We start from the raw sequence: 17,048 nt of genomic DNA, 5'->3' as shown, positions 1-17,048 counted from the left end.
TGCTCTTTTCTTTACACAAAGAGCACCGACTTTCTAAAAGTCTCATAGGGGTCATTATTATTATTATTATTATTATTATTATTATTATTATTATTATTATTATTATTATTATTATTATTATTATTATTATAATTTTTGTCTATTTTGATTTCTGTTTTCTCCTCGTTTCTGGACTAGCTGTGATATCAATGTCTTTTTTGCAAGCAACAAGAATCGCAGGCAGCTTTCGTTTTTTCCTCTCCTTCAGTCTAAAGCAAAAGCTGAACAGACTTTACCTCCAAGTTTCAATAACTTCACATAGGAATAAAACCCCAAGTTGCGAGTGAGAATGCGTTGGAATTATGCATCCACATCTGAGGATTTAATTAACGCGATAAAAACAAGAACAAGACAATATATTTGCTGTTTGAAATCCCAAAAAACAAGCTGTTTATGAAACACACTGCGGGATAAAAAGACAAAATGCGAGAAAACAGGAAAAAAACAAAAAGAAACATTTACCTTGTGGTTCTGGTAGGATGTCACCGCGATGAAGGCTGTCTCAGGGAAAACGTGAGTACAGAAAGCAGTGTTTTTGGAGCCAAAGCCGTTATTTTCATCTGCTTTAACAATATGAATCCTGGGCTGGTATTTGTGCATCGAATTCAGGATAATCTGGAATGAAGACAGGCTTGCATTAGGCTCTACTTTGCATGCCAACATATATCAGAGGAAAAGTAATATTTCTGAAAACAACAATGGCAAAAAAAAACCGAACTAATAAAATGAATAAAAGTGAAATCATGTCTTTGATAATAATTACAGAGGCGAAAAGATTTCATAAGCTATTCCCTTTATAAGCCTGTTTAATCATTTTATCATTGTCATACCAATCATATTTACCAATGTCTGGTATAGAGGCGAACATTTCAAATGTAATGTTACCCAATAAATTAATGTATTTCTGGTCTCAATATAAAGAAATTGAAAGAATGTAATATAATATATTAAGATTGATTGGAAACGAAAAAAAAAATGAGGGGTTTGAAAACCAAAATTATTGAAATAATATCTGGAAAATACTTTTTCAAAGAGGAATTTAATTAAATTTAGAAGGCCAACATTTTTTTATTATTATAATGTTTTATTTAGAGTTTTTCTTTTTCTTAAATGTTAAGTACGATTGGATAACATATTTTGCATCATTAATATAGACTGTGTATATGTTTCTTTACTGGTTTTATTGCTATTTTCAAACATTGATAATGTTTTTTCAGCACATTGATTGTATGGACGTGATCCATGGATTGGTTGATGGATTTGCTCCATATTACTTTGAATATTGCTGTGATATTATATCTTTAATATCCTCCCTCTTTTTCACCAATTATTGAATTAGAATGGAACTTACAGCTGAACTTGAGTATTGAACTTCTACTTTGAAAACCTATCATCCAGGGAACTATTGGTTACATGTTATCACTGACCGGAGCTTTCACAATCAGTCTTGAAGAAAATAGAATCCATTACATACATCTGATCAAATTGCATCTGATTTAAATATAAAAAAGATGGCCTCCCCCTTACTTTCCTCTTTATTCATCTCTTTCTGTATCTAACAACCCCCACCATCCAGTGACCTGCAGGCATGTCACCCTATCTCTTATCTTTAAGACTGTTTTTGTACCTGCCTTTCACAGCCAGCATGAGAGGAGACAAGGGTCTGCCCTGACCTCTAGTACCAGAGAAGGCATCCTGCGGCATTCCACAAAGAAAATCCCCTTTAAACCAGAAAAGGGCTTTTATTGTTGACAGTTGTTCATTAGATACTCCCAGTTCAATTTTGTCACATATTTGGGTTCAATCTATTTTAGAAGAAATTGTCAAACACCTCGTAGAAACTGTAATGCAAATTACTTTTACCCTGAGTGTTCTGAGTTAGAGCAATAAATCATCATTACAGTGTCAGTAATTAGGTGCAGGACTCTGCATTGTTAAAACGGGAACAATCAGTTTTCTTTTAATGACGAATCAATGACCAAACTGCATCTAACTTTCCAAGGACTGAGAAAGAAACTTTGTAGAAGGCTTATATGCAGTCATAACACACTGATTTCTTCATTTAAAGTTGAAAATCACTACCCACACATATTACAAGTCACGTCTCAATTCCCATGGAGAGAGCTGTGGCAGTAAGGGTGTATTTGCAAGGAGACCACCCACTGGGACCCCAGCTCAGGAGTAGTCTCTGTGGCCTACGCTCACTGCACTGGTTCTTGTTCTTCACCCCCTTCTCAGCCTCTGGATGATACTATTTAATGATAGTGAGGGATCACTTTGGGTCTCATGCGGCTGCCCTTCGCTTTCAAGTATCTCAACATCAGAGAGTTACTGCACACCCACCCCCACCCGAGGGAATCAATGGGCTTTGTACACCAGCATCTATTGCTCATCACACACTGCCATTCAAACATAAACAGTGCGGTCCTCACACTCCACCCTGTTGGCCCAAACATGTGTGGGAAGGCAGGGAGGCGAGCTCAGGAGATTAATAACGCCGTGAGGTATTCTGGGAGCCGAGATGAAGATCAAAGGAGGAAAAAAGTTGTGCTTGGTATGAAACTTTAGACAAAAAAAAAAGATATTTATAAATTCAAACACTGAAATAGAAACAGTTTGGGAATTTGCTTCTATTGCGGAGCAACTGCAGAGCAGTGGTTTATGTTGCTCCACATTGGGTTTAACTGTTTCTTTGATTTACAAGGTAGGATAAATAACAAGGAATAACATCTCTAAATAAAATTCCTTTTGAAATGATGCAGAAACTGAGTGGATTAATCAATTATTTTTATTTATTTAGCAGAGGTTGACTGAGGTAAATCAATGCAGAAGTATATTATCTATTCTAAAGAACATTTTAAAACTGAAAATATCTCTGGAATTAACAGACCAGCCAAAACAAATAGCACCAAAGTATGTGAGTAATATGTACTCTTTTGTTCAGTTTTTAGATTAATCGATTTCTGAGGAGAGCAAAGCATAGATACATTTCTCTTATTAGAGACCTAAGAATAATGCAATCATGAAGAAACAATGACAACATGCCTCGGTTTATCGATTTTGAATTTCACACAATCTGCATCATCTGCAAAGATGTCTAAATATCATATCATTTACCTACAAAACAATTATGTAAAATTAAAATTCTATTCAAAGTTTTAAGAAAGCAAAGAGGAAATCTTCATGCAACTCAATTCCATGTTGCACCATCAGAATCAGACCTTCTTTGTTCCAAGGAGCTCCCTAAGTTCACTTAAAGTTATCTAATTTAAGAAACATTTCCATAAAGAGGGGAGAAAAAATCCTAAGTTTCAAGCCTGAACAGGTCTGGACTGATCTATACATTGGCTATATATTGGCCTCATCCATCCCTGCAAGAGAAAATAAATCATCGCTAAGTTATTTCAACCAGCTGGACCAACAAACCGATGGAGCATGCATTTTCTGGCCAGCCACCAGCATTTCACTGATGAGACCCACAGTACTGAGAAAGTGGGTGAGTCAGGAACCACTGTGACCAATCATGAAACACACTTTAACCTAAAATTGTGCAATATGGCTCAGTGAGCTGCAGTTTAAGTTCTCCAGCTGGGAATTGGCAGGGTAAGAAATCTCTGTAGGTACCATGTGGATAGACACTGGCTCATGATTTGTTTTGGTAACCGAAAAGACTGGAGCAATCTCCACTTGCGAACACATCCAAACATGAGACAATAGGACCTGTTAGCAGTTAAAATCCGTTTGAGCAGCAGAACCTATTATTGTTTGTAATTATTGTATCTGTTAATCACAAATTTAAGCAACATAAAATAAAACACAAAACCTCTTAATTTTGATTTGAACTATTTTAAACTTTTAATAAGCGTATTTAGTCTTCTGTTCCTTGAACGGTGATATATCTTTTTTTTTTTTTTTTTTTACAACCTTTTAATTACTTTCACCTTGTTAGCACAGTCTGTTCCTGACAAAAATGTTTATAATTAACTGAGTATTTCCAACAAGAGAGCTAATTAGGCCTTAGTGTACCCATCAAGTCAACATTGCATGAAAGCCTGCTGCTCATTGCACACTTTGTTCATGAAGTCAATAGTGTGTTTTTTGGTTTTGTTTGTAAGGGGATGAATGAATAAATCGTAGCCATATTTAACCCATAATGTTTTTTGTTTTTTTGTTTTTACAAAAAAGCACAAGTATAATATATAACCACTAAATGGCTTTCAGAGACTTTCAATTTTTTTGGCATTTTAATCAGTTGTGTAAAACATACACTTTTTAGAACACACAAACAAACAATATTGCTATATTAAAACATATTCAAAATATTTGAATTATGGAACAAAATAACTGATGGGTCATCATTTTAAATGTGCAAATATAGTCAAATGTGTAATAATATGAGCTGAAAGGTCATCATTAAAAAATGGAACACCAGCTTAAGACCCCTACCGCCCCTGGACAAAAGTATATGTTTGGATACACTTGTAAAAATTATTAAACTTTAAGATGTCCTTAAATTAACAGAAATTTTTCAAAGAAATGTTCTGTTTGTCTCTACTTAAAATTGTACCTTGAATAATATCTTCTTTTCTTTCATTTTTTTTTTAGACCTAATACGTTTAAATACGTTTTAAGAGACCGTTTAACAAACTGACGGATAAAAATGTTTTTTTTCTAATGTTCTGGGATTTTTCAATAACACAAAATAAATAAATTAAAATAATAATAATAATAATAAAAAAACAACTTAATTGCTTATTTCATATTTACTTAACTGAAAAACACAGAAATTTAAGTATGAGGTCTACGAATAATAAACAGGATCACTTTTGCATGATTGCTTTCATTTTGACACAATAATCTAATTCATAATGCCCCAGAAAAAGCAACAAGATAAAAAAGTGTGTAATAACATAAACAGTGTTTCTAGTATTTTAAGTAACACTAAAAATAAATGTATTAAGAAGTTCTTTTTATTATAAAATCAGTGAAATTCTGCATAACTGTGGTCTAATATTAAATGTACTCTTTGTGGAATATCTATTTTCTAAGTATAAAACAACAAATGCTAAAAACCTATATTTTATTTGTCGACTTACGCATAGTAAAACACAAAGCGTTTAAAAACTGCGCGTGTGACCCACAATAACACTTAAAATCTTCTCTTACCAAGCAAAACGTCTGATTTTACACCAGTTCATATAAAACCTCTTGGTTCCAAATAAGTCATGCTCTAAGCAGCAGTCGTGGAAAGTTTCCCGGTAACAACACCGAAGCTCAAAAGCCGCATCCAGCGCATAAAAGCTTCTCTCTTTTATTCCACGTTCAGCTTGAACAGAATGATATAGGCAGGCACCTACGTGTCCGAACGGGTCCAAGTGGTTGTTGGTGAGCTTCAGCTTCTGGAAGGACACCAGCTGCCTCATCCAGTGCGCTCCTGTGGCTGGGGAGTCCGGATGGACGTAGAGCCTCCCTGGCATAGCGGGCTCTGCCTTCCCGGTCACAGACCTGGCACAGGGGGACAACAACAGGCGCGACGCATTAAGCGAGCATCTAAACAGGAGATGGGACCTAATGGACTGGAAAAGGTGATAAAAGGATTTCTAGGTTTCAGAGAGAGCCATATTAATTTGAAACACTTAAAATATAATTTTGGGATTTAAAGTTAAGATCTAAACTGAACTGTTTTTGCATTAGTGCGCACAATTTGGCATGACATTCTGCACTTATATAAATGAAGTGACCCCATTTACTCTACAATGTATAGACATATGTCTCAATTAGTTCTACATATTGTTTTACTCGGCTCATTATCTGCAGTATTGGCATGTGATTATCCGCTCAAAGCCCCCACTCCTTTAAAAGCATTGACCCAAACAAAGCGCTGCTGCCTTCAGGGTCGAAGATCAACCAGGGTAAAAAACAAACAGAATTTATCCAAAGGATAAAAGAGGAGGGCTGTCTCGTTTCAGGCCACTGCAATTGTAGGAAAAAACCCATTAGTATGAATCCATCGCCAGAAGAAATCCAACAGAAACATGTCTCCCCCGTGCTGACTGTAATTCTTGGCAACAATTAGAAAACAGGCAGATCATAATTCAGCAGGAAATTATATGTTCGCTTCCGATTCTCGTCCATCAGGGCAACATAAAAATTTCCTGCTGGAGTCAACTCTAACTAGTATAAGATGGGAAACTCTCCCCTTTGTCTATATATATATATATATATATATATATATATATATATATATATATATATATATATATATATANTATATATATATATATATATATATATATATATATATATATATATATATATATATATATATATATATATATATATTTTGTTACTCACCATTTATTGTCGGCAAATTTGTATCGATGATCATCCGCTGGAACTACGTCCATTAGGAGAATATACTTCGTTTTGGGGTTTAATCCGGTCACTTTCACTTTGAAGCTGGGGAACATTCTCCTGTGGAGAACAAACATTGGCATTTCTACAAAAACGTGCATAGAACATGCAAACAATTGTCAAAGCAGAGAAAACAAAACAAAAAAACCCCTCTAGGATTCTACTTGAATGAACAAAACCACAACTTTTACAATGTATATAAAACAAGAGTACACAGACAGAGTTTAGTTTTCCATGAGTGGACTTGCAATTATAACACATACATAACCCTGCATAGGAGCAGCTGAATTATATGAAAGCCCCTATTTAGCTTGGATAGGAAACTGGTAGTTTTTTTTTTAAGAATCTGTGAGTTGCATCTGGAAAAAAAATTCACTGTACATGCATTTCTATGTTTTAAGTTATGAGATATGGAGTAGGTTTATCTGCCATACTAAAAAAAGGCAGATCCACACTGAAAATACACTTGTAGAGTTTAAGCATTGTTATTGAAAATTGTATTTAAACAAGTTTGAATTAAGGTTTCTTAAATTATATAGGCCTAAATGAAACAATTAAAAGACACTGAACACTGTAAGCAGTTTGTGTTGTTATAATGACAAAACCATGAACTCAACAAAGAATAAGTTTTAATTAACAAAGCTGCAAAATCCGTCTTGAGATGAAATAGACTGATGGTATTTTTATGGCTTGACAATCATTTAGCTAAGAATACATTTTCCCCATTGAATGCCCTATGTAATACGTATATGATGAATTAAAGCACTTATAGAGCACTATTTTGTCACGCACTATTTTGTCAACTATGGGTCTATAAATGACTTACAACTGGGCAAAAGTAGCCACTGAGATATAATTTTCACAACAGAGATTATTCAGGGATGTTAACATTTCCCATCAGTCTTCTTCAAATTAGTTGAATTCTAAAAGATGTTGAGATCACTTTTTCCAATTATTGAAATGTATTCAGTTTTACACAAAATTTTAGTCATAAAGATCATATTAACAGAATGGATGTAACATTTTTGAGTCAGAATTGTCTTCACCAACTTGCATCAGAAACCTTCAAGCTCCTCAATGGTTTCAAATCTGTTGCTATGATGCCCACAAACAAGGTTATGGAGGCAGAGGATCCCCTACAACAGACACCTCTGTTGGTCCCCTTAGGCATATAAGGGGTTCATGCCGATCAACCGTTGCTGTTTACGGTTGGCCTCCACTTTCAAAAACAATCTCAAAATAATGTTTTTGCACTAACACTTTAAATATTAAAAATGAGGGGAAGCTTTTCTGAGCATATTCTGGGAAGGTGGCACCTTAAATGTTTTTTTTTTCTTTTTCTGGCAACATGTAGGCCTACCTCAGTCTAAGTCATCTGGCAAGTTTGACTTGAGCGTTCATTACAAAAATGATCTACAAATTTCTTAAATTAAGTGTATTTACCCTTAATTTGAGCAGGTAAATAAGATAATCTGCCAATGGACTGAGCATTTTTTTCTCTGAAAATAAGCAGAAAATAAGATAATCAGATATTATGCACTTGAAATAAGAGGCTACAGTTGTTTTTTTCTTATTTTAAATGTAAATTGCCCTATTCCATTGGCAAAGTGTATCACTCAACTGCTTGATTCAAGAAAAAAATGCTTTTATTTTAAGAATAATAAACGTTCTTAGATTTCAATTTTTTGCAGTGTTTGCACTATTACTAAACTAGTTAAAACCAGATTTAAACTTTACAAAGGTGACACATAAAGTAAGATTTGCCATACATTAGTAATATATCCTACAGGGTAAAAATCTTACCAACAAGTTTGAATGTAGTATTAGTACCACAAGTATGCAGGACATGGAGTTCTATTCTTACTCCAATCTCCAAACCACAATTGTTATAATTGATACAGAATCATATTAAATCTAACTAATTTTTAATATTAGCTGGTATACATCACACATGATAATAAGGGTTCACCAAACATGAATCTTGAAATTAACATGCAAAGTTAATTTTCTATAAAAGATTTCTGAATGTTTTTTTTTTTAATGAAAAAAGTAGCTAAAAAGTATATTTAGGCCCACATGTTGGTTTACATTTTTTTCCCCCCAGCAAATATCTTATTGTGCTGCACATTTAATGTGGCGTTATTTTATTCATCTAATTACTTCTATGTTTGAATCATTGCTTGTTTTACAGTGCAGAGCGCACTTTACGTAAATATCGAATAAGTGCTGAGTGGTTTAAAGGGAAGGCTGTGATGTGCAGATCATTATAATTACAATCCTCTTGATTGGAAATATAATAATGTCAACAGCTAAAGTTGAATATACCCCAGAATTATTATTATTATTATTTTTAGTGCAGCAAGTCAAGAGCAAAGCCGTGGAAAAGTAAAAAAAGAAAACACATTTTTCCAAATAAAGCAGAGCTTGAATGGCTGACGGGGATGCAATGGGGATTTTCTGCAGCTGTGAGGGGGAAATTGAGACCTGCCTTCACTGTGGTGTAATGCAGCTATAATAAATTATTGATTTGAATCATTTGCAGAACACGTGTGAGTCGCTCTCTGCAGAGGGAGACACCGGCGGGTCTGCATGCGTGTATGTTCACACCACGCCTTGCGAGCTGTTTTGACTGGGATGCAGTGTGAGCCGGACAGCGGCAGACACCCATGCAGCCTCTCCTGCGGATGTCATGGCTTAGCTCAAGATCTGGGACACAGAAAACAAATCTGCAGGCAAAATATATTTCACTCTGTGAGGGGGCGTGTGGTGGGGGGCAACCATCAATAAAACATTTTTGTGAACCAGATGCAGTTTAGAGTATTTGCTGTCTCAGGCTGTTTTTTTAGTGGTATTGCATTCCAGCAGAGAAAAGGCCACCCAGACTAAAATATATGAGTATAGTATTCCTTTTCTTCTTTTTCTTTTCTTTTTTTTCAAACCAAACTTTGCGTCTGCCAGATGTGCTGCTTTGGTTTAATTGGTTCATATTTTCTTATCCCTGAAACCAATATTTCAAAAAACATTAAAAAAAGATGCATGCAAATATGGAACAAAAGCAAAGAGAAGAAGTTAAAAACAATAACATTAAAATGATCTTACCGTCCGGCTTTGGTTATGATCATCTCTGTGCCCACTTCGTGAAACTTCATCCATAGTTCCCTTTCGTGTAGGTAAACTTTTATGCCTTCCATTCCCTTTACAAATGTACAAACACGCATAAACATGATGCATCGATACTAGGTCAGAATAACAGCCACCCCCCAGTGCAAAAAAAAAGAGAAAAAGTTATTAAGCTGAACTAGGACGACGAATTTGATAACAAAAAATTGGTCAAAAAATAAAAACAATAAAAGACGTAGATAGAAAAACGTGTAAATAATTTTCGTGACGTTTTAAATGACTAAACCTTAATTCGGTCGGAGTGTTTATGGGTCAAAAACGTATGAAATTACAGAACTTTTGGAGTCTAAATAAAAAAGAAACGTCTGGTGTTGGCGGGGCCACTTCTGGCACATTACGCGCACCATTCATGCGCGTTTAAAGCTTAATGTACTGGCAAAAGGTTTACTTTAGAAATCCCTCCCTGACAGTAGATTACTGACATGGAAAAGTAAGAGTGTGTTATATTGACAGGTTTTTGGTGGGATCTATTTCATAAAAATTTGTATCGAAAATAGAACTGTCAGCTGCAGATATTGAAAATAAAACCACAAATATAGAGAGCGTGTTTAACCTCTACTTAAAAAAACAAAACAAAAAACGTTTGACAGAATAGGACGATCAAATAACAGTAATAATAAAAAAATCTTTTTTAAATTAGGGAAAATAATATCTGTAAAGCTCTAATATAATGGAAAATGCAGTGATTCATAGAGAACGGTTAGAATACTATGGTTTTAGATTTAAACAAATTGAAACGCTTCAACACAAAAGGCTCTTAAAAAGGAAAAACGGCTCACTCTTCTTAAAGTCTGTAAGGTGTAATTTAAAAGTCGCAAAGTAAGGCACATTTTTTTCAGTACTCAGTATAAAGTTACACCACGAAAGCTAAACTCATGGTGAGAAAAAAAAATTGTATCTAAAAAGTTGCTGACCCAAAGATCCAAATATGTGAAAATGTTAACATGCCGGGAAAACTCTAGTTATTATCGAAGAGTTTCAATATGATAGAAACCAATGGGATTACCACACTGAATAAAATATGTCATAACAAACATACAAAAAAGCAAAAAAACAAAACAGGTGTGAAGCGCTTGAAGCTGTCAGACAGAGGGCCCAAAAACACAAAGAAACGCACTCTGACCTGCTGGATGTATGTTGTCTGCGAAGATGGGGATTTGCTCGATGTTCCGTTCTGTTTCTCTGGTTTGTTGTCGCTTTGTAATTCCCTTGAATCCGAACCAACCGGAGAATTCTGAACTGCAAACGTCTCCTCCTGGTCCGCCATGACCAGAACTTCAGAAAAAAAGTCTACAGACCCAGCTGGAAGACCAATGGAAAACATGTAAGGGTGGGAGGACGCACAGTTCTTTTCTTGAGATGTAAACAGAAGCATCTACATTGATTATCAGGATTATTTTTACTTGTGTAGTTCTTTCTTTTTTTGATGCATTGAAGTAAACAACTGACTTTTGCACATGAGTTACAAACACAACTTTTGGTTTTACGCATGCCATATCTACTCTCTATTTTTATCCAAACGATGCGCACTGAATCTTTCCAAATGTCAGATCTTGGAGATCATAATGCATTTTAATGCTGCAAATTTCCCATACAATCAGAGCATGGATTTGATTGATTTACTCGGTTCACAGCCGGCAGCACAGCTCAAGATGAAATGCATGGATTGCTTAATGTCTACACCTCCAACAGATGGCTACATTCCTCTAATGCAATGCATTGGCTCCAAACAAGATTAAAATGCCCCCCTACCCTGTCTGATCAGAGCAGCGTATGCTTACCTAAAACAAAACAAAAAAAGCCCACGTCTTGATCTAGATGTTGGATGCAGTGGTTTAGAAACGTCCAAACGCTCCAGTCAGATAATCCGGACGCTTTGCGAGACGAGTCTCCCCATGAATGCTCCCCTTCAGTCCTGTTAGACTGTTTAGATTTTATCCAAGCCTGAGTGTTGATCGAAGAAGAACACAACTACGATACGCCGCTCGCGGTCATTTAAAGCGTTTTACAGCTCAGCTCCGTTTTTGTAAGCCGAGTCCGCCGATAGCGTTTTAGCGCAGAGCTGAGCCGAATCCCAATGGAGCAGATCCGACACCTCCTTCTCCTCCCTTCCCTTCCCCTCTCTCTCTGTCTCTCTCTCTCTCTCCTTACTGTCGCTCCTGTCTGTGCGCTCGCTCTGGAACTCTCCACTGCGCATCGGTGACCAAACAGCGCAAAGCGGAAATCTAATCGGAGACGCGCAAGGAACCCTGAGGGAGGAGGAGGAATATAGGAGGGGAGGAGAGAGAGAGAGAGGAGAAGCGTTGGTTTGTGTGACCAAAATCATGATTCCTTCCAGGTCCTCAACCCAGATCTTATTTGTTCACTTTCAACATCAAATTCATGTTTGGCGATCATTTTATTACACAGTAAATAATAAATAAATGGAACATTAGATCAGTTGGAATCAGAGCATCACCTGGAATAGTGCGGATTCAAATAAATGAATCTATGGTTATTAGTTGACTAGTAATAACTTTCAAAGAATGTTTTCTTTTTTTTTTGTAAAAATGAGAATAGTGGCTTTCGAGGGGAAGTAAAGGGAATGACCACCTTTATTTATATATTTTTATTTATATATTTATTTATATATTTTAAGCTTTGACTTAGAAGATTGGAGAAATGTCACTATTAAAAAATATATATACATATATATATATATGCTCCGATGAATCAGATTTTAGGGTTAACTACTGATACATTTGAACAAACCTCATATAATGCAGAACTTTGAGTTGTATATAGTAAGGTTAGGATGTCTGTCACTACAACCACCAAAACTCTATTATTAATATTTTAAACTTAGACTTGCCTTATCTTAAGTTGTAAAAAGTTAGTATTAGCTGTTTATTTTTTTTATGAATTCCATAACTGCTTTATTTTATAGATGATTTGATTATAAATTAGAAACGGTTGACATGAATTGTCCATTGTTTGTTTTTGTAATAGATATCAATTCAGATAGACAATACCAACCACTTAAAAAATATTAAATTGGGCTTATTTATGGAAATATAAAAATGTTTACATTTTATTTCAAACTCCTTTAAATGTAATCTTGGACACACTGGAAAACGCGTCCGCACAAACACAACATGTTGGCGAAGAACTCACTACTGTTTGCAGCAATCTAATCTCCAATCGCCTTGACCAATGATATAACAATATTTTCATCAGATGAGGAAATCGGGCGACAGTTAACTCATTTTGAGCGAAGTAAAATAAAATCGGTAGTGGTTGGATATGGAGGGAAAATCGAGACAAAACAAGGAATAGATAGAAGTCGATATGTAAAAAGGTTATAAATTAACACCTTTTAATGGGACTATAAGGTTCGATCTGGGAACTAAGAATTAATTGAGATTGCCCAAACAATCTGGGGTGCTAAGTTTTTAATTAAGACCAGTTAAGACATTTGAGTCATTTAGATATACGATTTAAATGCGGCAAAGATAAAACTGCAAAATAAATTAAAAATAAATCAAAGCCTTAAGAAGGCAACGAATACACTGCAAAAAATGTAATCTAAATAAGTATTTTTTCTTCAAATAAGTGCATTTTTTCTTGAATTGAGGTGGTAAGCGAGACACTTTGCCAGTGGAACAAGACAATTTACATTTAAAATAAGAAAAAAAATGCATTGTCTTATTTGAAGTGCATATTATCTTATTATCTTATTTTAAGAGTAAAAATACTCATTCCTTTGGCAAATCATCTTATTTACCTACCCAAATCAAGGCTAAATACACTTAATTTGAGAAATGTTTTACTTATTTCTATATAGTTTTTGCAGTGTATACACACCTATAACACAGTCAGGACAACCCAAATAAAAACCACTGCAACAAAAAATAAATTAATAAAGAAAAAAAAAATCACTCAATGCTTTGCTGTTTTCGGACACGCTGAAGTGGGTTTGTGATTATTGTAAACAATTGATTATTATAAAAAAAACGAGCGGAGGATAAAAATACCAAATGCTTAAAAAACCCCGCAATTCTAAGTTAGTCAATGTTGTAATTGTCTTTTTTTGGAAACTAAAGTCGATAAATAAATGCATTTATGTAAACTATTTTAGATGTTTCAAAAGTGACTTGTTGATATAACAATATCAGCTATATTAAGAAAACATGTAGGACGCAAATATCTTTCCTAAAATAGTAATTTGGAATATTAAACTTTCAGATTTTTTTTCTTTAAAAATCAACTTCATCCCCAACACTCTGACATTCCAAACGACAAACATTCTAAGTTTGAAATCAATTAACACTACGATGAAAAATAAAAAAATAAAAAACAAAAGCATAAAAATGGGGGCTTCAAGATGTGACGCTGTGTTTTATTGGGTGAGTATAAAATTAGATATTGTATGCAGGGTGTATAGGGTTAAATAATTAACCCATATTATATATATATATATTATCAAACTGAAGTCACAGAAATCTGAGTTAATATTTCTATTATGAGCGGATGTATTTCAGTGAAAACGTCCACATAGAAAGAAAATCGTATGCAGTTTGCCGAACCCACTGAATTAAGGAGCATTTACTGCATTACTCCACGACAGCTGTTCTGTTGTGTTTTCGGGTAAATAATAAATTTGCAGCATTAAAAATAATCTTTGACATTCTGTTGACTTTGCATAATATAAAGGTTGAAAAAACGCTTAAGTAAGACTAAAGAAGCAAACATCTACTAATCTAATCGCATGCCAAAAACAAATTTAAACAAAAATGTTAAAAACTTCAATCCAAACTTGTATTTTTGTCTATCCGCATCCAGAATCATTTTCCCTCCTCTCCTACCTCCGATTGACTGTTTGATCTGATGCTTCCTCTGGAAGTGTGAATCTGAGCGTAGCAGCAGGTGAGAAGGACTGGTGCGGCTAACCACCAGCGCAGCCAGGACCTCTGAGTCAGTGTGCCCAGATGGGCTGCATCCACAAACCAAACTGTGAGACTTGTGGAGGAGGAAAAAAAAGAGCAGCCACAGTTTGGCACACAGGATCTACGCAAGGGGGTGAGACGAGAAGGGCATCTTGCTGGAGAACAATTGCAGATTGGAAAAGTTAGTCATTTTGATGAGAAAACATATATTGGGATATAACTCAGGTGGTCGCATTGTGGCATTCAACTGCTGAGTTGTTTTATATGAACATTGGGTCCTTTTGCTGTTTTGAATACCCACAGTTGCTAAAATTCCAGTGACAAATATGGTGAATAATCGAAATAATTTCACAACATTTCAATAGGAAATATGACTTCTCTGTTGTGAACAAGTCATCTATGAATATATTATTAAATCACAAAGTAATCCCAACTTTTTTTGGAGGGAAAGATGCCCAATGCGCAAATGTCTGCGCAAAAGAAAGCCACCAATGTACTGTTGGCTTACATAGCTGTTTTTTGTATAACTGCAAAGTAAAACGGCGGTTTTTGTGATTATGCGTAAGATCAACCACCCATATCCTCTCTTACTCAGATTTCCTTTCTTTTACTCATCAAACTGGGTAGATTTGTTGAAAATTGTCCTAATAATGCCTTGTTTCACCCCCCAAACCCACCCATGGGTCTGCAACCTGACATCCTTCTCTTCCCTTTTTGGCCGCCTCATTATCCTCTCAGCTCCCTGCTTCATACCCACACCCGACCTCGTGAATGAGTTTACCCTTGTTCCACTAGTGGTCACCAAGATAAGATATGCGGGCCTTCCATGGCAACGCAATTAGACAACTATTGTTGTGCGCAAACGCGTGCGCACCATCACGCATATTCGCCCAGAGAGCTCCCACTTGGTGTGAAAGGCTGGTGGCTCAGAGCAGAGGTGGTGGTGGCACGGTGGTAGTGAGCTTTGAGGCTGACACATTTCTGCTAACAATCACATCACACAGGGAGCCACATTCCTACTTCCTGGTCGCCCTCCCTGCCTCCAATCCACAGGTCCTGGCCCGACTGTATACAGAATTAAGAGAAGAAATTTTAAGAAGAATAAAAAGATATAAAATACATCACAAAGGGCAAGCCTTAATAAACTCAAGTAGATTTTTAATAATAGCTAACTGATCATAAAACCAAAATTAAGAACAGTGTAGATTAAAACGTAATTCGCATTTGGATGTGGTTCACTTTGACGTAAATGAAGTGAGTGTCACTGCATGATGTCATGTACTCTGCCGCCATCTAGTGTTCACCTATATACCTCACAGTAAACCTTGCAGATTTTTTTTTTCATAAAAAAACATCTGAATAAGTAATAATGAACATTTTCACTAAATACCTTTTTCTTTCTTTTTTCCCCAGATTGTTAGAATTGTGTGGGGAGTGGAAAAAAAATTCTGATATCAAAATCAGGAAATGCTAAAGCACTATTTTACATATAATGATGAATTTAATAAAAACAGACAAAATAAAACAAAAGTTCAAACAAGAAAAAAAGCAACAACTTTATTTCAGTTCAGTCTCTATCGTCATTATATCACGTAATAATGAGTTAATAAAGTTTAGTCTAAAAAAAAGGAACCTTTAAAAGAAAAAAAAAAACATATGACCAAAGAAAGACATTTAAATACACTATAAATATTAATAACTTGTTTTATTTAATTTTCATATCCTTCCATCTTTTATTTTACTTTGTGTTTTTAAAGTTCAATTGTGTAGCTGGTTGCATTTGTTCTATATACTCTGCTTTAACATATTTTAGACCTGCATTTTTATTTTAAACAGATCACTTTTGAGAATGTATTTCTGAGAAATTAACTTGTTCTATAGAGGTAAAACATATCATATTGTAATCCAAATTTATTTGGATAAAATTAAGATGACAATAAAACACTATTTAACAACTTCAGTGCAGTTCTTTGCAGTAGAAATGATCCTTCTCAAACATTCTTTTGTTCAGTCACATATATCTTTGGTCATCCTATAAAGAGAGAGGAAGATTTTTTTTTATTATTATGGCTTGCATTTGTTCGTCCGTTTATGCTGAGACCCCTATACAATCAGCTTGACAATTGGTCTCAGAATTCATACATTATGACTGATAAATGGCATCTAAAGTGGAACATTTTTTTTTTTTTTTCAAAAAATATAAGTAGAGCTGTTCTATTATAGGCTATGAAGTTTGTTGGAGAAAATGCTATTGCAGAAAACCATTTGGAGAATTGAGTAAAACCAAAAGAGCAATAAACATCAAAACCAGATAGGTAAATCCATCATAGAGAGTTATATCTATAATGTATTATTTTATGTTATTTTTGCCTTTTTCTTTCACTGTAAACTTTTTCTTATGCTTAAAGCAATGTGGATTTAAAGAAACCAATAGACAGTAAATTAAAAAAAAAATGAATACATTGCAAGTGTTTGAGGACAGAACCAATA

General features: G+C 34.9%; 1 protein-coding gene across 2 annotated transcripts in view; it reads right to left on the bottom strand.

Annotated features, from left to right (window-relative positions):
- The window catches only part of tbx5 (T-box 5), a 22,886-nt gene extending 8,312 nt beyond the window's left edge, over positions 1-14,574 (bottom strand). Inside the window, exons 1-6 of one of the 2 annotated variants that reach the window (XM_015380599.1) lie at positions 14,478-14,574; positions 10,757-10,935; positions 9,553-9,647; positions 6,394-6,513; positions 5,397-5,544; positions 502-654 (exon numbers count right to left, since the gene is read on the bottom strand). In XM_015380599.1, coding sequence (XP_015236085.1) covers positions 502-654; positions 5,397-5,544; positions 6,394-6,513; positions 9,553-9,647; positions 10,757-10,900 — 660 coding nt within the window. In that variant the 5' untranslated portion in view covers positions 10,901-10,935; positions 14,478-14,574. Of the gene's footprint in view, positions 1-501; positions 655-5,396; positions 5,545-6,393; positions 6,514-9,552; positions 9,648-10,756; positions 10,936-11,414; positions 11,832-14,477 lie in introns of those variants that run through there. The other variant, XM_015380598.1, reaches the window with a different exon arrangement.
- Positions 14,575-17,048: the final 2,474 nt, after the last annotated feature.

This window comes from Cyprinodon variegatus, unplaced genomic scaffold (assembly GCF_000732505.1).
Source record: "Cyprinodon variegatus isolate N-32 unplaced genomic scaffold, C_variegatus-1.0 Scaffold218, whole genome shotgun sequence".
NCBI classification, from domain to species: Eukaryota; Metazoa; Chordata; class Actinopteri; order Cyprinodontiformes; family Cyprinodontidae; genus Cyprinodon; species Cyprinodon variegatus.
The sequence above is the reverse complement of the archived record's forward strand: the minus strand, read 5'-3'. Positions and strand labels throughout refer to the sequence as shown.